The following is a 27,401-nucleotide window of genomic DNA, read 5'->3' as shown; positions in this document are numbered from 1 at the left end:
GTGTGTACCGAGAAGGCCATAAAGATGACCACAGGGCTGGAACATCCCTCCTACGAAGTCAGGCTGAGAGGGGGTTGTTTGGCCTGGGAAGAAGGCTCCAGGGAGACCTTACAGCACCTTCCAGTACCCAAAGGGACCCTACAAAAAAACTGGAGCATGACTTTTTACAAGGGTGTGTGGTGACAGGACAAGGGAGAATGGCTTAAAACTGAGAGTAGACTTAGATTAGGTATTAGGAAGAAATTCTTCACTGTGAGTGTGGCGAGGCACTGGGAACAGGTTTGCCCAGGGAAGCTGTGAATACCCCATCCCTGGAAGTCTTCAAATCCAGGTAGGATTGGGCTCTGAGCAACCTAGTGGGAGGTGTCCCTGCCCATAGCAGGGATGTCGGAATGGATGATTCTTAAGGTCCCTTCCAACCCAATCCATTCTATGATGTCCTCACAACGTGGATATAAAAAAAGGTACTTTTCCAGTGCCTCAAAAATGAAGCAGTAGTGTCAGGGTTTGCTGCCTTTGGTGGGCTTAGATTGAAAACCTTTGGAGGTTGTCATTTTCTGTGCCCTCAGGAAGACAGATCCTCACCCAGGACATATAACTTGGAAAAAAAGACATGACAAGAGCTACAGTTCACAAGGAATTACAGGGTTTTCCCTCAGTTTCCCAACAGTTCATTGATTTTTATTAAACTCAGAAACTAATCAGGCAAATAGAGACCAGGAAGACAAAAGCTTTAAAATGGTGAACCGAAAGTGTACATCTACAACACACTGTAGCCACTCAGTGGAGTAATTTAATAACCATTTAGTATAAAGATGTTGAGGCTTTCTTCTTTTACACTCAATGTTGCCTAAAGTGAGGAAAACTTGTTAAATGGTCTCTTCTTGCAACAGAAAAAGAAGAGCTTTTCAGAACCATCACAGTAATTAGCATCAACGTAAGCAGACCAATAATCTCATTCAACTGATGAATTTTGGAGATATTTCAAATTTTGCTTGCAGCAATAGCATCTTCTTACCCAGGGTCTCTCTGTCCTGACATCTCTTTGACCTCCACAGGGACACTGATACCAGGGTTCCTCCAAAATGCCAGGAGATGGGCTGTCCACAAAGGCTTTAACTTTGGAAATCTGTTTCTTCCCTTCTACACTAGATAACCTCTTACTGAATAGCTCACTCAGTACAAAGGTGAAATACATTTTTCAGTGAACACAACTGTTTCTACAGAGTATTTAATTTTTATACTGGCATCCATGGAGAAAGCACATTTGATGTAGCTTCTTCAGCTCCTCTCAGGTTGTCTTTTACCTTGGGCATTGGAGCATGGAGCAAGGTATTCTTAATATGTGCTTCAGCATACATACTTCACGTATTTCTGCAATGCCTAATTTACTTGCTAGTTTTTTTCAGTGATGATGATTGTTCCATTTAGAAAAAACAGTTCTCAAAATGAAAATTCATACATACAAACATACTTAGCAGCAGTCTTTCAAAATGGTGTTATCATATCTGCCAGCAGCTATGTACAAATCAAGAGGCTCCAAAAGCCCTAATGACAATGTTTAAATCCCCAGTACTCAGATCCTATTGAAAAAATATATTTAACTTCATTTGTTCAACATACCATTTTATAGCTGTTTTTCTGGAAGAGAAACTAGGGCCACAGATATAGTTTGGGAATGTTTCAGATAGGATCGAGATACATTTGTCAACCTAATAGCCAAGAGGTTTTACATCCTCAAGCACACTGTAAAACCATTTAATGCATTAATTTCTTATGTAGGTTCAGTCTCAGCAATGTAAAGCTGTGGTTAACACAAAATTATTAGAGGTAGGTAATAATCACATGGTTTGCTTTTTCTAGCTACATTTAAGTTCACAGTTCACATTTAAGTTTTATCTGTATTTGGATGTATCCCCTTTAAAAGTAATTTTAGGTTATGGACTTCCGTGAAACTCTTGTCCATTGATTTCTCATTTAACATTTTTCTAGTCAGAACACACAATAAACCAGAAAAATCAGAGAGGCAATTCAATACATGCAGAATCCAAATGTCTGCTGCACAGGGACATTCAATGTTTATCATTTGTTTGCCTGACATCAATTGCGGCAGTTAGAATGGCAAATCACGCATGCAGAGTTGGTTATTAGTACAGATTTTTGTCAACTTAAAAAAGATTAAAGGTTTCATACCAATTAAAGTAATTAGATACTCAGTGTGGGGTGAAAGCATACATATTTTGGTGCCTTCATCAAACTTTGGGAGTTAACAAGAAACAAATACACCTTGTGTAACCTTTAGGAAAGGGTAGCTCTGCTGTCAACATGCAGCATGAAAAGATGCTGTTGTTTAGTTAGGAAGAACAAAAAAAGAGTTGTAGAATAACTGGGGGCCAAGGAGACATGAAATGTAAAATCCATGTAAAGAACCCAAGGTAGCTTACAGACACAGAAAACACAGCAGGAATGTTAGCTGCTCTTTGAAGCATAAAACAGCCAAATTATTTCCCTTAAGAATTTAAGCCCTTCTTCACATAGTATGATTTTTCACTGTTATTTTCTACTTATTTTAGTGTTTCACTTTTTTAACTTATTTCACTTTTATTTTCTGCTTTCACCCCTTATTTTCTGCTGAGGGACCCTGATGTCTTTCACAGATGATAACCTGGTCACAGGTAGGGCAACACAGGAGCCATAGTTTAGGATATTGCAAGTATGGATTTGCCTCACGATAATCAAATACATATTTCCTCATGAAGCTATGCAAGAACACATATTTAGACTGTTTCCCAGCAGAGACTAAGATGACCTTATTCAACTCTTCTAAATTCAAAGCTATTCCCTCTAACAGGGTATGTAGTAATGCTAAAATACTCAAATATGGTTCAACAACAAGGCAGAGAAGCAGCAGTGGGGATGGTTAGCTACAATTACATCTCATTTTCATTGTAACTACACCGTGTTACAGAAGCCCATCCTACCCCACCATGAGTCAACTTGTGGTCAACATCTGAAGTCACTACAAGCAAATATTGTGCTATTTTGAATAATTTTTACTGCCAAGATTTTTCTTGCCTGGTTTTAAATGGGTTTCCATCTAGGTAGACCTCCATGAGTCGTAAGAGTCTTCTGCTCAGGGAAGCTACTTCAGCCTTTGCTGACCAACACCCCATTAAGCCTCTCCAGGAAAATGGGATTCCCACAGAAATTGCTGTAGTGAGGCCCCTGTTTGGGAGATTCTCTGTTTTAGGTATCTCGCTAGTTCTTTTTATGTGACTGAATTGTATCTCAGCATGTGGGCAATAAAACCAATTCCCAAGCTCTACCTTCCCTCCTTAACTCCCTCATGTGCCTTGAGTTAGTACCTCTCTTTTTAATCTTGGCAGCTCAAATGCTTTCCACCAGTTTGGCTCCATTCTTACTCCACATTCTTTTCTCTTGCCTCCACCCTTGGTATCTCCCAGTTTTCATTCCTCCTACTCTGCACCAGTCCCATGCAAGCACCTCATTCCCCCTCTCCAGTACTAGCCCTACAGTTCTCTTGGTTTGAGCCCTCCAGACATCCTAATTTTTCCAACTATTTAGTCTCTCCTCCTCCAAGTAAAGTGTCTACTGCAACATGTCTAGATCACACATCTTACTGCCCCCCTGCTCCTCCTCTCCTTTTCTAAGCAGATCACTATCACTAGTGATGCTCCCAAGGCTGCCATGTAAATTAATCTGCTATAGAAATAAAAACAACTTATTTAGGTAGGAAGGCTGCTATAGGTTTGGACACTTGGGATTGTTCTGGTAGCCTAAAGATATCTACTGGATCTCTGCGACACATGTGATTGGGGCACAACTACACTACCCTTTTCACTTGCCCTGCCTTGCAAAACAGGAGTCATGTTTATCCCCAAAGCCCTTTTGGTGACCAAAAGGCTCTATATCCTGTCTCTTTGGGCTCAGCAGTGGCAAATGGCGCACTTAATCTGTTTCAAGAAGTCTTCATTTGTCTTTGGAACCTTTAGAAAAAGAAAGTGCTGTTAATGAATGGCAAGTAGAAGGACTTCATGGTGTCTACTGAATGCACAAACTGACCTGCCACAAATACACCAGCTGCAAAGTTACTTGCTTCAACTCTGAACAGCACTTCAAGCATACAAAGTAAGGCACTAGTAAAGCACTAAAGAAGCTGAGAATGTTCATCATTACTCTAAGTTGAACAACTTCAATGTATTGCAAAGGTTTGTCTTCGGAAGCAGGTTCTAATGCTACTCTCACACACAGGCATGCTTCCAAAAGACTGGGTTGAATATCTCTTATTATAAGACAGACATCAATATGCCATACTCTTAGTGAATTTCACATGGAGAAACTATTTCAGATGAAAACTCTTTATCTGGCTAACAAACTACTGCATCTGTGTAAAGCCTACTCAGAAAAATTATGAAATCCATTTAGTAAGGCCACACAACTTTGAAAGCCCAGTATATGGAATAAAATAATTTTATTTGTATTTAATTAATTTGTTTCTTAAAACAAAGTTTATGGAATCTAAAAGTTGATGATAATAGGTAACTTTTAACTGAGACTTAATATGGGAGATTATCTACCCAAAAATACGTCAAACAGTAATATTATAAAGAATTCCAACGTTCTGTGCTATACTGTATGATATGTAAACAATTTTGAAAATACTTCCCCATTATATGTTTTAACACAGTATGCACAAATTTAAAAAATAAAATTAAAATGAAATTAAAATGAAATTAAAATGAGATTAAAAATAAAATCTAAATGCCTCAAGGGATTTCTTAGAAGTAAAGCCATCTGAAAAGCCATTTATGGTCTGCGGTGACAAACTTCTATATAATCAAAATATATCCCTTTTCACAATGCAGAATAACCTGCTGAAGGCAACTCCCTATCAAAGTGATGCCAGCAACACAGATCTGATTGTATGACTCCAGCACTTAAAAGAGCACATTGGTTATACATGGCTTTTTACCCTGGGCTACAATTATGCTACCAGAACTAAATTCAAGTCTGAATCAGTCATGTAGAGAGATGTGTGTCATCTGAACACTGTTTAAAGTCCGTGTTTTCCAGATCTGATGAAGGTGGTGAAGACGATCTGAAGCTCTTGTGCTTACATTCAGGGCGGGATGAACTTTGCAAATACCAGGTTCTCCAATTAATGACAAACCACAGATCCCAAAGTAGGCATGTAAAGCATCTGAAAAGGACAGAAAAGGAAAAACAAAATTATTTCAGGCTGTAACAGCCAAGTGTTCCCATATTCAGACACCCCCAAATAATTACAGCCAAGGAAAACAAATAATAAAAGTGCTCTGTTTTAAACTTGAGTTTCGATGGAAGGAATCCATTTCTCCCCAAAGCTACCAGCATGAACTGAAGTCCCAATTTCTTTTATAACAACTTGCACCCTACTTTATTTTTTCTGAATGCCACAGCCAAAAAGCAAAAGAATTTAAGCATCTGAAAAGAGCCAGTTCAGAAAGCAATTTTTTTTCTTGCAAGCATTTTTTGGCTGTTTACTTTATGAGCAGCTAACCACTGAAACAACAAAATTAGTGCCAATAGCTTCCAACAGCAAGACTTAGAGAAATTAAAGAAGCCATTACTTTTCTTAACTTCCCTTTTTCCTGAGATTACCCAAGGATACAAACTCATTCAGTTGATCAAGAGATGACTGCCACCAAAACAGAATACTCCTACTCTCCTGTCCCATGCTGATCCTGATGCCTGCCTTACATCAGGGTTACAGCTTGCTGAGTCTGCCTCCTCTGGGCAGCAGAAAGCTATTGGATGAGATTATTGGCCCAAGAACTCACAGGCTAACGATAGAAAGAGGATGCGAACTCACGTGCCCCTTGCAAAATCTCAACACATAGCACTCTGTGGAGGTGTCAGTAATTTAGAACCTGACTAAAATGATCACAGAACCATTTAGGCTGGAAAAGACCTCTAAGATCAGAGTCCAATCCTTAACCTAACATTGCCCAGACCAGAACTGAACCGTGTCCCTAAGTGTCACATCATATCTCCAAGAATGGTGACTCAACTACAGCCTTGAGTAGCCTGTTCCAATGTTTCACATCCCTTCTAGTGAAGAAATTTTTCCTAATACCCAATCTACACCTCCTCTGGTGCAACCTAAGGCTGTTTCTTCTTGTCCTATCACTTCTGTATTGAATAATGGTAATAGCCTCCAGAACCAACAATGGTTTGATGTCTGTTAGCATGGGAACAAATCAAGACTACAAAGTAGTATTTCCATGAATAATCAGATGAGAAGAGTTACTTGTTAACATTGCAAATCCATGTAATACATGGATTATCACAAGCAGTTGACTGTTTTCTGCAATTTCTTCTATTCTTCTTCCTAAAAATATTGTACAGCAAAGACAGGCTGACTACCCAAATTTAAACAGAGCTTTTACAAAGTAGGAGCTACAGAAGTTCAAATCTAATTCTAAGTCTTGGAAGTCTTTATTGGGTTGACATAAAACAATCAAAAGACAGCTTGCCTTTCAGATACGAGACTAAGCTTGCAGGAAGCTCAGCTGTGTAACAATGGAAACACAACTCCTCAGAAACAACTTTGCAATGTTGCATTTATAGTCTTCATATCAGAATTACACTAACTTTTACCCTTCTCCTTCAAAATGTGAACACAGACTTATGTCACCATCAGGCTGAAGAAAAAATGCTAAAATAAGCCTGGAAAATACACACATGTGTACACACACATCAAAGAAAAACAATTATTTGTCTTGCCTTTCTCAAATCTTATCTCAGTCACAACTATGCTAAAAGACAGAGTCATAGAATACCCTGAGTTGTAAGGACCCCACAAAGACAATCAAAGTCTGACTCGTGGCTCTGCACAGGACACCCCAAGAGTCACACAACGTGCCTGAGAGTATTATCCAAACATTTTTTGAATTCCCTCTGGTTTGGTGCTGCAACCACCTCGCTGGAGAGCCTGTTCCAGTGCCCAACCAACCTCTGGATGGAAAACCTTTTTCTAATATCCAACTTAAACCTCCCCTGACACAACTTCAGGCCATTCCCTTGTGTCCTGTCACTGTCACCACAGAGAAGAGATCAGTGTCTGCCCCTCCTCTTCCCCTCACAGGGAAGTTGTTACTGCAGTGAGGTCTCCCCTCAGTCTCCTCTTCTCCAGGCTGAACGACCAAGTGACCTCAGCTACTCCTCACAAGGCTTCAGATGGCCCTTCACCATCCTCATGGCCTCGTTTGGACATTCTCTAACAGCTCAATGTCTTTTCTGTGTTGTGGCACCCAAAACTGCCCCCAGCACTGGAGGTGAGGCTGCCCCAGTGCAGAGCAGAGCAGGACAATCCTCTCCCTTGCCCAGCTGGCCATGATGTGCCTGATGCACCCCAGGACATGAGTGACCCTCCTGGCTGCCAGGGCACCGCTGACTCATGCTCATCTTGTCATCAACCAGAACACACAGCTCCCTTTCAGGAACACTGCTCTCCAGAATCTTGTTTCCCAGTCTGTGCATACATCAGGTACTTGCCCTTGTTAAATTTCATACTGTTGGTGACTGCCTATCTCTCTCATTTCTCCAGGTCTCTCTGCAAGACTTCTCTGCACTCAAGGGAGTCAACAGCTACTCCCAATTTAGTGTCGTTTGTGAACTTAGTATCCCTCCCAGTCCCAAGTTGTTATTTCTGAAGATGAAGAGCACAGGGCTGAGGATGGAGCCCTGTGGAACCCCACCAGTGACAGTCACCAGTGTGATGTCACCCCATTCACCATAACCCTTTGTGCCTGACCTGTGATCCAGTTGCTCACCCTGCACATGATGTGTTTATCCAGCTGTGTGCTGGACAGTTTGTCCAGAAGGACCCAGGGAGGGACAGTATTGAAAGCCTTAGATCACATCAACTGGCTTTCCTTGGTCAACAAAGCAGGTAAACTTGCCATAAAAGGAAATTAAATTCAAGGCAGGTTAAGGCACTTCACACATGGCGGGTGTTTGAAACAGACTTCTCTAACTCACAAGGTAAATGTTTCATTAAGATAAACAAAAAAAAAAAACCCCTCCAAATGATACTGATTAATCTATTTAAAGCAAAATAAATACAACTAAATTCCTCAGGAATCCTAAACTGGATTTCAGGGAAGTTGCAGAAGCAAATCTATCACAAAGACTGTATCTTCAGTGTGGGTTCACCTTGAAAAATTCTCAAGTGTTGTTCAAAATTAAATTATGAAGGGATTAAAAATCAGGGCACAGATTCTGAACAGACTCTTCCTTTATTATGACTAAATTTTTATCTTATTTGGTCAGTTACAGACTGTTTACATTCCCTGTACAAAATGTCACGGGCAACACTACTGGCACAAGTTTTGTTTTCACAGGTTTACAATACCTTAACTGAATTCTACCAACTTTTAAAATTAAAATACTTTAGCATCCTTTCTAGTTTTTTTCACTACTTCAAATTCTCCACTTCCAAAAACATAATAATTCACATTCAGATGTACTCACATAACCACAATCTATAAATCATTGTATATAACTATGTAAACTTTGACTGTTTTACATGTATCAATGACTTCTGAATAAGCTCAAATGATCACTTTACTAAAGAAACAAATGTTTTGATATATTAATCAATTTACAAAGATACCCACAATACAATATTCCCTTTAAAAGGAACAGTTAAAGACATACTAAATAGACAGTGATATTCTTTCAACAGTAATCTAAACAACAACAACTAACTTATTCTGTGGCTGAACAAGGAAAGAAATTGTCTGCCTCTTTCCACTTAAAAAATGAAAATCTTATTATATTTTGAAGGGGTTTTTTAGCTTTTATTTTTTGAAGGGTACGATTTCGCTTACATCTCTGAGACATATGACTGCTGGTATGTATTTCTTACTTAGAACACAGTCACTGTAATTTTGAAAAGTTATTTTACCTGGATGGCTATCTGGCCACTTGGCAAATCCACCAACAAGGCGATCTTGAGTTGACAGGATGTAATTTCGGTTTTTCTCAAAATTTGTATATTGGAATATGTTCAAGAGCTGAAAAGAAATTAGAGCATAACGGTGATATATGAAGTCTTAGTGTATTTTTAACTAATAGTGCCTATTTTTGAGATAAGCAGTGACAGCACAAATGGCACTAATCTGGTAAACCTCCATTTCCTGCCTTTTTTGCAAGATGAAATACATTTATAGTCATCAAAACTATCTCTACAGCTGTTCTGTACACTACCTTCAATGTTGCTCCCACCCAAAAGGAATAGCAAGTGTCTACAGGTTTGTTGGGTCGTCCATGGTAGCCATTCTGTTGTCTCATTATACACCATCTTCTTATTCTGTTCAGTTCTTTTTCTGAAAAAACTTCCTCCAATTTGCCCATCAAACACAGCGATGCAATACCACAAAATGTAGAGCCACCTGTGAAGAGAGAGCAGAGTTTGCAGTGCTTTGGTACCCAGATTTTCACTGAAGCCTGTATGATCTGTCAGAACTCAACTAAGCTATCAGCAATTAAATCAACAGACTTTTAAAAGTATGAAGAAGTTAATTTCAAGTCTAAAATCCAAATAAATAAGAACACTCTACTTGAGCAAGTATGTCAAAGGGGGAAAAAGACCCCTCAACGTAGCTCTTGCACAAATAAATCAGCTCATTTTCTTAAAGCTGATTTTTCTCTCATGCTGTGCAATTTACATTACACAGCAGCCCAGAAATAAGTAAATGGCATTGCAATAGAAACATTTCATTTGTAACTTAAAAAAGAAAGCTATTGGGATGCCAGCAGTCAGACTGAAGCAGAGATGCCAAAGCCAGTCTCAGACACAATCCCCCAGAGGATATAAAGAGACAGAAGTGTCTGGTGAGCAGAAGGGGGAAAAAAAATTAAATTAAAAAAGGACAGTTAATACAGTGAAAAGACTCCTGGACTCTCATGGTTACAATATATACAAATTGTGCTTCTAAGGAATTTTTTGTTCTCAAGGAAGCTGCACGGTAAATTAAAACACAAACTCATGTAGCCCAGCCATCACTTTTTAAAGCTCATCAAAATTGATTTTTAATCTACTGCCTGATACCATAAAATTAGAGCCTGGGAAAGACCACAAGCAACCTGCTGACAGATAACTTGGGCCCTAAAGCTCCTTACATTATCCTGGTGCTGAAAGACCCAAGGAGCTGTAAGGTTATTTTCATTCTGATGCTGAAATGCAGCAGGAAAAGACTGAAGTACTGTTACTTGTTATAGTTAACATTCTACAGAAAGTTAGTTAACCAATTGTTTCAATACCTAGGGGAATAATTTAAATTTTTTCAGCTTTATTGATTAGCAGGAAGAAAGTAGACAAAAACCTATCAAAGCTCAGTACTAAGGATAAGGACAGCAAACATTTGATAGCATCATGGAATCATTTAGGTTGGAGAAGATCTCCTACATCATCAAGCCCAACCGTTGACCAATCACCATAGTGTCAAACAGACTACAGCACAAGGTTCAGTATCAGTCACATAGAAATCAAGAGCTCCTCTGTCAGAAGCAGACTGCTACTTCATGGCATAGAAACTGCTTAAAAATAGCAGTCTCTTGGGGATTCCTATCTACATCTTCTATCTCTACAAAAATTAACTGTTTCTTCAAGATTTGAGCCCACAACAGATGCTGTGATCTATCAGAGGAAATGCTTCTAGGTTGCATTAAAGCAGTTGAAATTGGAAATGATTGGGTGCATTGCACAAAATCTCTTGCAGATAAAATCCTCAGTGATGATCGCATGTGTGGAAAAAGTTTGCTCTGTCAGTAACAGCTCAGAACTACAGCCACGCCTTTTAATAAAACACTCATGAGGTAAGATTAATAGAGCTGATATATAAAGAGCCCATCTGTTCATATATTAAGCTAGATCTAAAGGAAGAAGTGATATTTGGATGCATGTTTTGGATTTGTTCCTCCTCACTTAAAAATCAGAAAAGAAGGAAAGGTATGGTATGCCCTGCACCTCCCACAGCATTTTCAATAACAGTCTGAAAGGTGTAGAACACTTTAACATTCTTACCATGAGATTCCAGTCCAGCTCCCTGTGCCAGGCCATTATCATAAGACTGAAGAAAAAAAAATCCCACAAATCAATTACTTTAGAACCACATCACTTTGACAGACATTGCAATTTCTTAGTTTACTAGCAAAATTATCATCAGATCATAGCCACCATTTAAGCTGATTAAATTCTAAACCTCCCAAAGTTCTTGGCACAAAACAGTTAACAATCCAGCCCTGTTTCAATGCAGACAGTTTTTATGACTTTCATGGAATTAATTTTAGTTGTGACATGTTAGAAGCCTGAAAATGGGTAAACATATCTTTGACAAAAAGCAAAAAGCATGTGATGCAGATATAAAAAACAAAAAATGTATACATAATCAAAAAAGACAAAATTAAACAGATAATTTACTCTGTTTCTAATCCAAGAGCAGCTGAACATATAAAAAGGCAAAATGCAAGATAATTCTGTGTGTACAATACTCAAATCTGAGGAATGCTTTAGTAAGGAGAAAGTATATCAGGCTTTAAAAAAAATGAGGGGAAGGGGACCAAAAGCAAGAACAAAATTGTAACATACATTGGAATAAACTTAAATTGGCCAGTAAAATACTGCTGTTAAAAAATACCATAATAGTGCTGAAAAATCACTCTGTTAAGTGCAACAAAAGGAGAAACTCAAGTCTGAGAAAGCATCAAGAATATTATAACAGGCATGAGCATTATAGTCATGAGCAATCTAGGAAGAGATGTATATGAAGAATAAAAATCTTTCTTTCCTAAAAATCCATTTTATCTTTTTACTTGAAAAGAAACAAAGGATCATCTATGAAGTTATTAAAAAAATAGAAAATGCTTATTTTACAAGAGTTCACAGAATATTTAATAAATTATCACTGAACAAATACCCAATTGCTTAGCAGGAACAATAAGGTGTAATTTTGGAATTATATAGGTCCTTTATATTCTACATCAACTGTTCAATTAATGATTGATCAATATCTGATCAGACAGCTTAGCAGCAAAAAAATCTTTCCCTGCACATCCTCCAAGTGCTAACCATAAATTTCTCATGTTTTCTCTAAAACAGTGACTAGTAGACACAGGACACCTTGACAAGCTGCTAATGACTCCCACAGTCCTAACCAAAGAATGGCTACAGGACTATCCTATCTTCAGAAATTACATAAGGACTATTTTGTACATATGCTTTAAAACTGACATTGAGAAGAAAAAAGGAAACAGAAGTAGACATAGAAACTACATTAAAACTGTATTCCTATTTTTGAGTTGTTCTTGCAAGTTGAAGCAACTAAAAAGACTAGTATCTGATACATACACTTCAAGCTGCAGCTTGATTTCTCAAGTTTGAGGCAGTTAATTTTAAGTAATCTCTATGAACTGCTGAATGTTAATGCATATAATGTCAACTCTTCCTTTTGCACTGCCTTTTGAGAATGCAATACAAATGTGCTACCACACTCCACAGAACCATTAATTGCTAAGAAAAGGCAAGCTGATTAGCAAAGCTATGCTGGCAGAGCTAATTAACTCTACAAACAGCAATTGTAAGAGGAGGTAGCTTGCTTTATGTATGACAAAGTAATTAGCTCTGAAGAAAAGCTGTTAAACGTGCATCTCAGACACTCTACTATGTTGGGCTGTACAATTAGCTTCAAATTCTAATAGACAATAGCTGACCCTTGGCTAACTGATGCCTATTTATTTACAACAGCAGCTGCTCTTAGGGGACTTGTGTGTGCTAAAGAACTAGGGAATACTTTTATTTCTTTGTGCTTTTGAAAAGACTCAAGAAATTGTATACAGAAAAAGATCTGGATTAGTGCAACATGAAAACTGCATAATTAAATACTATCTTCAGGAAACATGTAAATCCAGTTGGGTAAAATCTTCACTTCAAAAGTCTACAAGTTCTACAACCAGCTTAATTCTCTCAACAGACCAATATAATTGCATTTCAAGGAGACTATACTAGAAAAAGCAGTTGATATATTTAAAGCTTCTTGCAATACCTATACTTTGAAAAAAAACAAACCCCAAGCACTGTTGCAAAAAGCAGTGTTATTTAGTCTCTGGAAGTCATTCAAAATTTCAGCATCCTAGTGTCTGTTGTCTTTTGATTAGTGATATATCTGAGTTTTGAATGTGAAACAGAAGAATCAACCTAGGCTGATAAAAATTGTGTGATTGGAATCTGACTATATTACTGACAATACAACTGGCCCAGAATTATTTTTGTGATCAGCATTGCATAAACACTTTTCAGTCAAATGACAGCATGAGGGCTATCTATTCTATATGAAGATTGAATTCTTTTTGATGGTTTAAACATTGTTTAGGCTCCAATCTTCTGCTGTTCCTGACATTCCTAACTACACAAATGCACCCCCTCATTCAGCTGTATTGAATTGTATGTCACAATTCTTATACTGCATCACTAAAGGCAACAAATTCCAAAGAATAAGCTAAAAAAATCCACAAGCTTATTACAAAGATTACTGTGTTTAACCAGTCATGTTACTCTCAATCCAGATCAGTTGCACTTCACATGTATGCCAATTTGAAAAACTGAAAAAAATTCTGTTAACTGTCATGTGGTTCATCTATGTGCAAATGAGTAATTACATACAACAGTAAATCAAAACCACACCTTTCTGCCAAAGCAGCTCAGTACTGAGCAGTGCAATGTCTTTTGTTCCATAACTAATGAAAGTGCCGAAATGAGGTGACATTGTAGCAAAACAGGAAAAAACCATTTACTATAAAGCCTACATCTATATTCACTGTATAGTTAGTTATACAAGGAGTAACAAATGAAATAATCTCAAATAGAATTTACTTTGAATTGTTCCATTTTACAGTTTAGTTTTAGCACCATCTACAATTTCTTAATGGGAGAAATCAAGCTAACATTCTTGGATGCAGTATTTCACATTAATTACATTTATTTATGAGATACACTTTAAGAAGTGATAGGTCCAATGACCTATCACACCTGTGATAGGTCATTGAACTGAAATACATCTCAAGGAAAGTGGTGGAAAAGGATGAATGAAACGAAGGAACAACCACTGCTGTGAAATTATTTTCACAATGGGCTAGCCCCTGAATGTCTGAGACTTCTTCAAACACATCTGCAGCTCTAAACATGACCAAGCAGGATGGAAAGGTTTTGTCTTTTCCTAGAATTGCCAGACACCTTGCAATTGAGTTGATTCACAGAAATACTTGTCTGACCAAGGAGTGCAAACCCAGAAAACACCAACAGAATGAGTGTACATGTGCAGACCAACTCTGCAGTGAATTCACAGCACACCAGTGGTTTAAAGAAGTCCTACTGAACACAGTGTATAGCCAACCTTCCAATTCACAGTAAACCTGGACAAAAATACAGCATGTCTTGCTGCAGATTTGTACAAGCTAGGATGATTGCTGCCTACAAAACACTGCTTATAGGATCTCTCTGTAAGTTACTCTCTGAGCTAGTCAGGAGAAGATACAATCTTTGTGATAAGCCACAGTGCCTTCTGGACTTTGACCATGCCAAGGCTCCAGCTTTACTTTACTGGTGAACTGAAGTATTAGTACGAGAAGAGTGTATGAGATTAGATTTCCAAGAAGTCTTGCTCTGCTCAAGCTTCAATTACTCATTTTTTTTAAAGTGGAATAAATTTTTCCAATAGGAACATAATGACTGGAATTTGCAGGTACAGGGATTAATGCTAAGCTTTGGAAGCAAAGCATAAATTTGGTTTGAGAGCACTCTACACAGTAATGGTGCTCTCCAGTACCATTTCAAAGCTCTAAACTTCAAAGAAATCTCCACTTGCCTGCTCCATTAATGGCCTCATCTGATGCTCTCTAGTTCTGTCTTAGAAATAGGTGCTCTTGCTCCCTTCATTTTTTCAGTGCTATTTGTTACTTTACATACTTCTGTCACTCTCCACTTAACAAGCTCATTTCCAGAATAAAGACTCCTAGTATATTAAATGTTCCTTCTACACAAGCTGGTTTGTACCTTTCACAGTTCAACTCAACTTTCTTTGTCCCCTTCCTAGTTCCCCCATTTCCTTTGAGACCAAAACTGCACTCAAATGTTCACAAGGTTAACTAACAGACAACAACAACGTGGATTTTGCTCTTAGGTTTTGTTTTCTACCCTTTTGTAATATTTGATTCTCCTACTGTATCTCGGTAAGCTATCTAACTAAAGGCTGCTCTCAGTAAACACAAAGGTCCAGAAAAGATCAGAGGAGGAAGAATCCTCCCGACCTAATCAGTAAAAGCAAGCACTCTGCCTATGCTCCTCCCTCAAACTGTGAAAGGAGAATGAATAAATCACTGCCCTTGGGTGAAACCCACTGAGAGGATTCAGCAGGGATATTCTCATCCTGAGATCCCATGCTAACTAAGGTGAGCTACCAAGGTCTCTTGGGATGCACGGGAGGAAAATTCCAGGATTGTATAGAAAACTCCCTTACTATGGACTGTTTTCTGGGGAATGCAGGGGTGTGCATAACTTATTATGGGATGGATAGGGAAAAGATCAATGGTAAGAAAGGGATTATATCAAAGCAAACTGTGGAAGAACAAGTGAGGGACAACAAAGGGAAAAAGAGGATAAAAGGTGCTACTAGGGTGTGAACAGACAGCAGATCCATATCCTTGTATGATTGAGCCTTGGCCTTGATCACCTCAGTCTGTCCAGGACTGTGCAGTGTGCCAGAAAGCTTCTTGAGATGTACAGTAAGAAATACATAGGCATAGAAGTGCCTCCTTTAAAAATAAACAACAAATAAAAACCAATTTGGTCTGAAGCAGGAGATTTTAAAGTCTTTTTTCACACTTGTTTCTCACATAAATTTTAAAATCTTGCTGCTGGCAGCAGCTACTGAAAATACTCATTTACAACAGAAGTTGTGTGTCATCATAAATTTGAGTCTTCTTTGTGGACCACAAGAGTTTACTCAATGTTTACTCACAGTCAGGGAACTGCAATTTTCAAGCTTGTTCAGCTTCTTTAAAAAATTGTATTTCAATGTTGGAAAGTGTTAAGTTCAATTAAACTAATTAAACAACACGAAAAAAATCTGAAAGCTCCTTTACTCCAACCAAATATGAAGACATTTGGACAGAGACAGAAAAAAAATGTGTATATACTCATGAATATTTTTCTTAATTCCAAGAATCTAATAGAAAAATAATGAAGTGCATGTCTGGAAATATTTAAGCATGAACTGATGTCAATAATTACTTTTTTTTGAATCTATGTATCTTTTAAAAACCAGAACCACAGCTCAGTGAAATGTGAGGATTTTATTGATACAGTGCTGTACGCACTTTTTTAAAGTTACACAAACATCATGCCACAATTTTCAAAAGATTGCTTTCAATTTTTTAATTTCTTTAAATTTAGAGAATTTTAAATTTAACTTGCAGTAAACAAACACACCAAATAAAATTATCTTGCTAGTACACACATTTTAATGAAAATACAAAGGCAAAAAACCAAAGTACTTCGCAATTTTCAAATCGCTAGAGTAGGTAGAAAAAAATGAAGAAATTACTGTAATACTTCAGTTTGGACAGAGATTTTTTTAACCATAGTTAAGAAAAAAGCTGTAAGCCTTAAAACATAGAAAGAAATAACATTTTGCAAACACTCACCATACTTCTTCTAATGTAGTCTATTGCTTTCTTCATATCCATGCCTGACCAGTTATCGAGCATGTAGCAGATACAGGAAGCACAGTACACAAACCTCATATCATTCTCACTTCCTTCCAGCACTGCACAGAAACTGAAAGAAACATTTCTGTCTCTAGACACTGTGTTGCTTGTTTACAGCAGAAAATATGAAAAGCAGTTTGAGGAGTTGCACAGTGTTTCCTTTAAAGATTAATTTATGGTAGTCTCATAAATATAACCCAAACCTACACCAGACTTTCTTTTTAGAAGATGTGATTCTAAGCCAAAGAAAACGAATAGAACTATTAACATTTAGGGGCCTGAGAGACTATTTCCAGCAACATAATGACATTGGTGTTTATTTTTTCCAATATATTTATGCTTACAGACTTTCATCTATTACACTATATATAGATACATGACTTACCATTTTACCATTTACTCTTTTAGGCAGAATTCTTTGACTTCCTAGGAATCCTAATAGCTCACAACACTTTCTTTCCTTAGTGCAACTTCAGGATCACTTTCCCATGTATAAAGGTAACTGTCAATACTATAATTTCTAACACAAATGGTGAATCAGTTTTTTATTTCTTATTGTTACAATCTCATCAAACATTTTAAAATTACTGTCTCTGGGTTATTTTAGCAAAATCTCAGAGGCTTCTAAGATAATGATGGATGCCCTAGTTTGAATGCTTGTACCAGAAAGTGGCCAGCAGGATCAGGGCAGTGACTATCCCCCTGTAGTGAACACTGGTGAGGCCACACCTTGAGCCCTTGTGTTCAGCTTTGGGCCCCTCACAACAGGAAAGACACTGAGGTGCTGGAGTGTGTCCAGAGAAGAGCAATGGAGCTGAGGAAGGGCTTGGAGCACAGGTCTGATGGGGAGCAGCTTAGGGAGCTTGGAGTGTTCAGCCTGGAGAAAAGAATACTCTCTACAGCTACCTGAAAGGAGGCTGTGGAAAGGTAGGGGTTGGTCTCCTCTCCCAATCAGGACAGAGGAAATGGCCTCAAGTTGCACCAGGGGAGGTTTAGACTAGATATTAGGAAAAGTTTCTTCAACAGTAGGGCAGTCTAGCACTGGAACAGGCTGCCCAGGGAAATGGTGGAGTTACCATCCCTGGAGATATTTAAAAAACATGTAGATGTGGTGCTTAAGGACATGGTTTAGTGCTGGACTTGGCAGTGCCGGGTTAACAGTTGGACTTCATGATCACAAGGGTCCTTTTCAACCTAAATAATTCTATGATATACAAAAATAGGTAAAAGGTTGAATTACCCGTGACGCTAACTAAACCTTTAATTGTTTCTTCTATGATTTGCTGCTTGGCAAGCCTCCACTTGGTTCAAAGAGCCAGCTAGTATCCTCTGATGAGTTAAATATTTGCAAGAAGCCAGCAGCCAGCAATCGTACTGGCGTACATTTTGTGACTGATACAATTACCAACCAATTTTCCAATAGAACAAAAAGGTTGTAGCTACTGCTTTTATAAAAAATGTGGTTTTTATGTGTCATTCCACATGTGGGTTGTGAGAGTTGCAGAGTATCAAATATCTTTTACCTTCCATCCTCCAGCTGGAGAGCTCTCAGTCCTGCCAGTATGGCATCTTTATTTACTCGACTTAAATCATCTCCAAGAATAACCAGACATGATAGTCCTGTGTAAGTCATTGCTATGTGCCCACTATCATAGGGATGCGATATACCTGGACCCTAGAAAAAGAGGAAAAAGATAAAAATATTGAAACACCACAAGACCTTATACTACAGCAAAGCTTTTTTTTTTTTTTTTTTAGTTAAGAGGTAAACAAATTACTTTCCCTTCACTCATTATGGTTAAACTGAAGGCATCCTGCTCAGCTTTCCTCATCAAACTCTGCTCAACTTTCCTCATCAAACTAAGCTACTGCATAGCTTTGCTACCATTCTAAACACTTGGTCAGTAGGAAGCTTTGGAAAAAAAACTTTGCCAAGAGCTGTATTTGTGCAACAGTTAAGCAAAAAGATGGGATGTCCTCAACTGTACCTAAGTTTATCCTGACACACCCCTGGGCATTAGCTTCCTGGCAGCTGGGTAAGCACTCTTAAACGGCCAAACCTCTGGAGGTCCCCTCAGCAAAGATTTTACAGCATAATGATCTACAAGTAGAAAGCAGTGTGAGAGGTTATTAGTAATCTCTCTGTCAATTGAAACAATACCAAATTAGCCACTTATCTTTCATCTCTCTTTTAAAATAATAATAAGAGTTTAAATAAAGTATTTATATACCAAATAACCACAGACACATAGAATATCCTGGGTGGAAGGGACACACAAGGATCACTGAATGTCAACTGAGAAGCTAAAATGATAGTCCCATAATACAAATCCTAGAAATGAGTAAGGAATTGATGGATCTGTGCTAAAATTACTATTTTTCCTTATAGTATTTCGTAGGCACATCTTGGACTGTACCACTTCATGAAAACAGAGACCACATGTAAGCACATGACTTTGGATACTTGTGAAGGTTCAGCTGGGAGCAACTGGAAGACAACTATTTTAAACAGAATAAAAGCTATTTCAATACTGAGTAGTAGAGACAGATTTTTAAATTATATTTTTCTAGTACTATTGCCTAATCAGCTGCAATTCTTATTTTGCAATTCATCCTGAAAACACTAGGAAAAAGGAGTATAAAACTAAACTTAATATTATAGTTTGTGTAAGTGGTATTTTTCAGGCAAGTCATGTTTACTTCCAAAGCCAAAAGGCTTTCCTTCTAGTAAAAAAATGGGAGAAAAATTATTATTACCCACCAGACATCAAGAAACTGCTCTCACTTCAGGGAATCAAAGACAGTTGAGAAAGGGAGGCAGAAAACAAGGTGAAATGGCTGCAGCAGCAGTGAAAAAGCTCTAGCTATGCAACAGAGAAGGAGAACAGGAGAGTGAGTGCTGAGAGCTGCACCTCCTCTCCCTTATTTCCAGTCCTGGACCCTCTCTTGAGAAAGGGCATAAATCTCAACAGCTCCCACTCCCATCCCTGTGCTGCCAGTGCCTGCATCACTATCTCCAATCCTGCACATTAAATAGACATATAGGGCACATTAAATTTTGTAAAGTGCTCTCTGCTGACCTGAGCTAATGCACTGGTGCATTAATGCAAAGACAACCAAGGGGATATGGCCAGATCCTGTTCTCTATGCACTTTGCCTTTTGTGAAAATTAGTCTGTAGATCCCACGGGAAACAGATTTACTTGGATCTCAGGAATGGAATAACCAGTTCTGCTCTATTGCCATTACCATCATGTTTGCCACAATCTTACCCTTCCTTAGAAGAATTAACACTTCAGGATGTAATATTTCAAATATTTAAACTTGGCTCAGTGATGTGACAGTGCTCCCTACATTATTTAGAACAGTTATTCAGATATAACTCAATTATGACATAACTCAGTTATGGGCCACCAACAATTTCTGCTCACCACTGCAGAGAGAGCTGAGAAACTCTCTCGGCTGCAAAAGCATGGGCAAGATCTCTTCAAACTCTAATAAATAATGCTACTAAACATCCCTAAACACGCACTGGCAACGTCCCACTTTCAAAAAACTTTCTTCCCACACCTAGCACTGCTGTCCCACGACAGGGTTCCTTCACCCAGGGTGCTGATCCACACATGGAGTTAATTGGTTTTGACACCTTTGCACAGAGAGGGACTAAGTCCACAAAGCCAACACACCTAGTTACAGCCAAGAAGCATAATTATACTTTCAAAATACATAAGTATGCAGTTATCTAATTTCTAAATATGTCCCTACTTAATAGCTACTGGACAATCTTTTGTGTGCTTTGATTTAAAGGTACAATATATTTTATTGCAGATGTTCAGTGGGTAGGGTCTTCACTTGGAGGTGGGTAGCCTAAGCTTTAGAGGTGTGTTTTTCACATTATAATGACTTAAGTTCATCTAAAGCACATGATTTTAGCTCATTTAGTAATTTAGCTGATTTCAATAAAACTTACAGTACATTGCCAAGAGCAGTATCTAGTCTCTAATCCAAGGTGTCTCTCCTCTAATCTCTTTACTTGTATCAAAACTATTCTGCAAGACCTTGCCATTTCTCTCTTCATAGAACCACAGAATGGCCTGGGCAGGAAGCGACCTTAAGGTCATCTAGTTGCAACTCCCATGCCATGGGCAAAAACACTTTTCAGTAGACCACGTTGCTCAGGAACCCTGAAACTATGATACAGAGATGTTTGTTTCAAATAAAAAAATATATATAATACAGAGATATTTTGACCCAGGCTTACCTGGGTCTTTAGAGTATTTACTGTTATGTTAAATTTACTTTTATATTCTATTTATTGTTATCTTCTCTGTGATTCACTCTGCAAAATATTTTTAACTATTCATCTTTCACCAGTATCAGTGCTGCAAACTTGAAAAAATACAATGTTGTGTCAGGAACATAGAAGAAATCCTTCTTCCCCCCCAAACGAAAGCATATGTTATTTACCACAATCTTACATAATGGTTGCAGCTACTGTCTTTCTATTTTTTTACAACACTTAATACATACTGAAAAGACCTAGGCCAATCTGAAACTTTGAGACGATCGTTCACCCCTAAATTAAAAAGCCAGTTTAAACTTCAATAATATTGAATCAGGGAGACTGCAAAATCTGGAGCCATTTCAGTATATAATTATTTTCTAATTCTAAAACGAATCATGTTTTAAATGTGATGATGGAGGAGTCACTCTTAGACTTCACTCACAGTTAAAACTGTTACAGTTCTTGAGGGCTGTGTGTGGTGAGTTGGTGACGTGGATATGCTTTTGTTTCACTTTTGCTTCTGCCCCAAAAAGCTGCAAAGACACTACTATCAAACACCACAAAGACAACAGCTAAAAAAACCAAAACTCCCAAATCAAACCCCAAGTGAGCTATCCTTGAAATATTTATATATATATTGGCTACCTCTGGTATGGCACTTTCTCAGAATTCAAGAATGAAATCACTGTAGTGGCACGTAATACATAGTGAATGTAGATGTAAATCCAAAATGTTGACATGCTTTTTAAAAAAAAAGATTTTTAAAGGTAGATTTAAATAGAACTTTTCAAAAGAATGAATAAAGAAAAATTATGTGACCATAAGCATGTCTTAAAGTCAGGGCATGGATTTTCATGGTTTTTTTCTAAATTATTTCAGAACATTTCAGGCAACAGTGCTGGAAACGCTTTAAACCTTTCTTTGCTAATAAATCAAGCAGATGCAACCCCTCAAATGTAGATAAAATGAAAAAAGTACTGCAATGCTTGAAAAAACCACATCCACATGCAAACAATTTTCTAGAGATAGTGACCTTGTAGCTTACTTCCAAGGTTACACAATTCCACCCCTTTATCCCTTCTGTATATTGGCCAACACATTTTAAGACACCAGTGGACTGCAACATATTTCTAGTAAAGACAGTATTTACATATGAAGCATATACTATTGGAAGTTGAGAATTAAAACATCAGAAAGTACTGGGAGGGTAAAACAACACTTTGTCAATCTTACAGACTTTTTGTCTTCATGGTCTCCTTTACAAGCTCTCAGAACTGTATCCAGAATTAACTCTTCTAGCTTCATACAGTGGGAAAGATTTGAAAAAGATTTCCAAAAGTATACACTGATTTAATGTAGTACACTGCAGAGGCTGCTAAAGGTGTTATGAAAGGTGTGATACAGCTGGAAGAGGAAAGGAGAGGTCAGTGTGCAGGAAGGACTGTGAAAGAAGTACAGTAGCTCTGTCCTGTGCTTCAGAGTGAACAATCAAATCTCACTGAAAAGTAGATGAAAAATCTGTGAGAGCACCAAATTAGCCTCTGCTAACCTCCTTCCTTTCCTCTATTAACAGCACCTTCTTATAATATGAAAGTTTAACTCTTGAACCTCAGTTCACTGGGCTTTAAAGGATCCTCTCTAATGTTCATGACAAACAGGGATGAACAGAGCCTTGCCTAAGTCTGGGTGGGTATCAGGTGCAATCAAACATGCGTGATTCAACACAGGAATAGAAATACCAGTTGCAGTTGCAGACACTGACACTGGAAGAAACAGGTGGGCCCAGTCCATTAATCATGGCTCTGTGGCAGATGTCACTGCCAAGATTTTGGGTATTTTTTTGACAATGGAACAGCTCACATGGCACCAAACACATTGGCATGGGATTCACCCTTCTTGAAGGACTTAGTCAAGCTCAAGAAGCATCTCATGGGAACTTCATGAGACTTAACAAGACTAAGGGCAAGGTGCTACACCTGGGTCAGGACAACCCCAGACTGGGAGGGTACAGACTGGGAGAAGTCACTGAGGGCGAAGGACTTGGGGACTCTGGCGGATCAGAGGCTGGACATGACCCAGCAAAGTGCACTCAAGTCCAGAAAGCCAAAAGTGTCCTGGGCTGCATCCAAAGCAGCCAGCAGGGCAAGGGAGTAGATTCTGCCCTTCTGCTCCCCTCTGGTGAGACCCTGGAATGCTGTGTCCAGCCCTGGGGTCCTCAGCACAGGAAGGATGGGAACCTGCTGGAACCCATCCAGAGGAGGAGGCCAGTAAGTTTATTAGAGGGACACAGCACCTCTCCTGTAAGAAAAGACTATGAGAGCTGGGGTTTGTCAGCCTGGAACAGAGAAGGCTTTGAGATGACCTAACTGTGGCCTTCCAGTTCCTGAAGGGACCCCACAAGAAAGATGGAGCCTGACTTTTTACAAGAGCATGCAGTGACAGGACAAGGCGGAAAGGTTTCAAACTGAAAGAGGGCAGGTTTAGATTACACATTAGAGAGAAATTCTTCACTGTGAGGGTGGTGAGGCACTGGAACAGACTGTCCAGAGCTGTGGAATCCCCATCCCTGGAAGCATCCAAGGCCAAGCTGGATGAGGTCCTGAGCAATCTGGTCTAGTGGAAGGTGTCCCTGCCTGTGGCAAGGGGACAGAAGCAAGATGATCTTAAGGAGCCCTTCCAGCCTGACCCATTCTATGATACCCAAGAACAGCATGTTCTGCACCATTTAATTAGGGCTATTCTGCCCTTCTCTACCTCATGAGAGTTCTTGAGTTAGAGAATTTTTCCTTTGTTAGTAAAACACCAGAGAAGGAGGAGACTGCACTGAGATAAGCCACAACTTGTATGTCAATTTCTTCACTGCTGTGAAAATTTAAGTTCTAGGTATCATTTTAGTATGTTTCTTATGCACGTTTCTTGTTTCAGTATTAGCAATGCAAAATTCCCTGCCTTCCAAACATTGTGCAATTATGCAGTTTATATTATAAAAATGACATAAGATCTTTTACTGCCTAACTGAAAACATTTCACACACACACACACCCACACACACACACTTGACCGACCTTGGAGGGATTGAATGGCATCCCTAAATATGAAGAGCCTCTGAACCCACAGCGATTCATGTTTGATCCTGGAAAAGATTAAAACAATACTCAACTAACTCATTTGGTTGAAATATTCATTATAAACCATAATTCTCTAATGATATCAAGAACTGTTAGTTCAACACTATTCACAGCATTAATAGAGTGTGCATGTGTCTCTCAGTTCCCAACCTAAGATTGCTATCTCTCTGATTAACAAAAAAAACCATAAAGACTACAAGCAAATTTAATTTACTTACTCCTGTAGTGACAAAACACAAAACACTTTTTTTAAATTCGGTAGAAAAACAGTTTGTGTCAGCACAGACTTGTCTTCCATACTCACACGAAAAAAAAGGAAAAGGACTGCACCCCTGGGAAAATGGCCAGAGTTAACATATTTTTTATTCCTCTCTGGATTCCTGCCTGGAAATACCGTCTGTTCTCCAGCAGAACTGTTTTAAGTTACTTTGCAACATGTTCAAGGACAAACAATTTGCAGATTTAAGCACACTGTAGCTATCAAACATTTCTGTCAGTGATTCAGTGTAATTTGTTTCAAATGTGCCACAACACCTGAGCATGTAGCACACAGAAGAGTGAACCACACACTGTCTCGAGTTAAGCACAGCTTTGCAGGAATCAAACTTGCTTTTGCACGGCAAAACCTCCGTTGTTTACTGCTAAGCTTCTGAAAGTAAAAGCCTAATGAATGCCACAGTCAAATAGCAGCTGGGTGTTCTTAAATTCTCTCCACCTTTTTTTTTTTTAAGTTATTCAGCCTTTAATCTAAAAATCATCATGGATATTAGGGAAAATTGCACCTGAATAAAAAAGAATGAATAGTTATAAAGCTGAAAGGTCTAAGTAACATCACTATGCAATGTGGCCTACAAGCTTTGGTGTAATTTAGTAGCATATTACCTTCTAATTCTAAATATATTCTGCATATATGTAAAATTTAAACTAGAAAAGTTTTATTAGCTTAAGAATTTCAACTTGACCTGAAGTATGAAAGTTTCTCTTCAAGACAAGTCCTTGGATCTTACTGACATGAAATGAAACACCTGCAATCCTCCACTTCCTCCACAGTTCAGTCAAAAGTACTTTTTAATGATTCTACACGTGTAATGAAAGCAACTTCAGTCTGCTTGAAAGCTGGTATGTCACAGTCAGATTTACAAAGAGGAAACAGAAAGAATATCTGTATTTGTAGATAAAAAAAAATCATAACTGTTTTATTTTGTTATAATCTAAACATTCTCAGCAATGGACATATGTCTGTTCACTTCCAGAGTCAAAAACCTGCATTTCATGTTGCATCAGCCTCTGGAAAGCACAAAAAATACCATGAGTTTTAAAGACTAATCTAAGATCCTGAAGGACGCTGAAAAAAGCACAACCATTTCAAAAATGACACACTGTGAAGAAATCAGTAAGAGAAGATGTAGAATTCCTGCCTGCAAAGTCTCAGACTTCCCAGGTGACATTGTAGGGAAAAAAGTCACCATTCACTGTCATTTTCAGTAAAAATGAATCTCTGCTTAAGCAAACTAGAACACTCTCTTTGAAATGATAGTGGTGTGGAAACCCTCTACCCAGAAAACAGTTGCTACTACTAACACACAGCTCTTCTGACCTGCTGCAAAGGGAAGCATGCTACAGCTAGGACAGCTCTGCAGCTGAACAGAACTCAGCTGATAGCTGCTGGATGGAAGGATTCACACCAGAAATACTGATCCCCATCATTGGCCTTTTGGAGTGTAGCTTACAATTCATTATCAAGGTAGAAATGTCAGAACAAAACCCAGGTTTTCTGTGCTGTTAGTGGGTTGCTTTGATTGTCTTCTGAATTCACAGATACTATGCAAATAGATTAAAAATAGAGTACATGATTGAAATAATGATCTCTTTCTCTCTTTAGATGTTCAATTTTCATGGAGTATTTTAAAGCCTTTATTGTATTACTAAACTTCTATCAAAAATAAAACAGCACTTGCCATTTTAAAATGTTGGATTTTTTAACTCTATTGCTATCAACTTAAAATCTATTTTGACTCTTTTTGTCAGTACTTCCTATCTCCCACTCTAGACTTTACACACTGGTTCCTAGGAAAAGGAGAAGACCAGCAGGCCCTTATTACTTATGGGCAAACTTTGCAGCAAATTTTATCCTGTCCTCAAATCCATTAATGTGCATGCAACAGATGCTTCCTAGACCTTCAGTATTACAAGTGAATTGCTAAATTTCTAGTCACAATTCATAAAGTAAAAAACATAATTCTGAGTTGATAAAGGAAGCACTAAAACAGGAAGTGAAAACAGCTCATTTTTAACCACATCACTCTGGAACAGTGAGGTCATGTCTTGAAATGGTTTTTTAGCATCCTGTAAACATACAAGCTCAAAATCAAATGGGAGCCAATGAAAGAAACTTTATAATGTGAAATTTCATCTTCTGTGAAGCTGGTTTTACTATTTTATTGCCAAGTATTTGTACTTCTTGTTTCATGTAATAAAATTCATGTTTTGCTAATCAAACTGTTTACTTTCCTGTAAAAAAAACCAGAAAAGGGCTGAAACAGAATTAAAAACTAAAAACTCTCAAATTAAAAGGGTATGATCACAGTTTATGTCCCTTGAAAAGAACTGCTGCAGTGCCCAGTTCAGCTGCAGCAGTTTTCTGTGAATCAGTTCAACTGCAGCTAGGAAAGGGTACCACCTGGTGTTCACTTCCACCATTAGCCCTACTTAGCAACTTTCTGCAGGAGCTTAAGACAGAGCAGAACAATAAATATTTCATAAACTCCTGTCTAACTACTGCAAGCTTAACAAAACACACCTGAAAAACTTTTCGCATTTGACAACTAAAGAAAACTGACCCTTTTCCAAAACCAAAGGGCTTCATGCTTAAATCAAGAGCTGAAACTTTCCTGTGAAGAAAAACACGTTCCTTTTGTGTCCTTAAGCCAGGAAGTACTTAAGATATGTAACAGAGCTTCAATTGATGACCACAGACAACTTATCCTAAGAGCTCTTTTTTTACAGACAAGACATTTTTGTTATTTATATTTTACGGTTTCTCTTGCATAGAAGGATTGATAACTTCTACCACTACCTTTTTCACATTCAGATTATCTGTGCATTCCTCTGGCTGCAAGGCTTCTCTCCTTTAGCTAACTATGGGAGTTTACATACATTACT

At 38.2% G+C, this 27,401-nt stretch overlaps 1 protein-coding gene across 1 annotated transcript in view; it reads right to left on the bottom strand.

Annotated features, from left to right (window-relative positions):
* Positions 1 to 624: 624 nt before the first annotated feature.
* Positions 625 to 27,401, bottom strand: part of PGGT1B (protein geranylgeranyltransferase type I subunit beta) — a 37,220-nt gene continuing 10,443 nt past the window's right edge. Inside the window, 8 exon segments of the mRNA XM_085043251.1 lie at positions 625 to 5,084; positions 5,087 to 5,221; positions 8,972 to 9,080; positions 9,274 to 9,458; positions 11,093 to 11,138; positions 16,765 to 16,897; positions 18,351 to 18,502; positions 24,177 to 24,244. Of these exon segments, the coding sequence (XP_084899377.1) occupies positions 5,041 to 5,084; positions 5,087 to 5,221; positions 8,972 to 9,080; positions 9,274 to 9,458; positions 11,093 to 11,138; positions 16,765 to 16,897; positions 18,351 to 18,502; positions 24,177 to 24,244 (872 nt within the window). The 3' untranslated portion in view covers positions 625 to 5,040.

This window comes from Lichenostomus cassidix, chromosome Z, assembly GCF_008360975.1.
Source record: "Lichenostomus cassidix isolate B80296 chromosome Z, HeHo_3.0, whole genome shotgun sequence".
In the NCBI taxonomy this organism is placed as follows: Eukaryota; Metazoa; Chordata; class Aves; order Passeriformes; family Meliphagidae; genus Lichenostomus; species Lichenostomus cassidix.
This window is presented reverse-complemented; position numbering and strand designations above follow the sequence as displayed.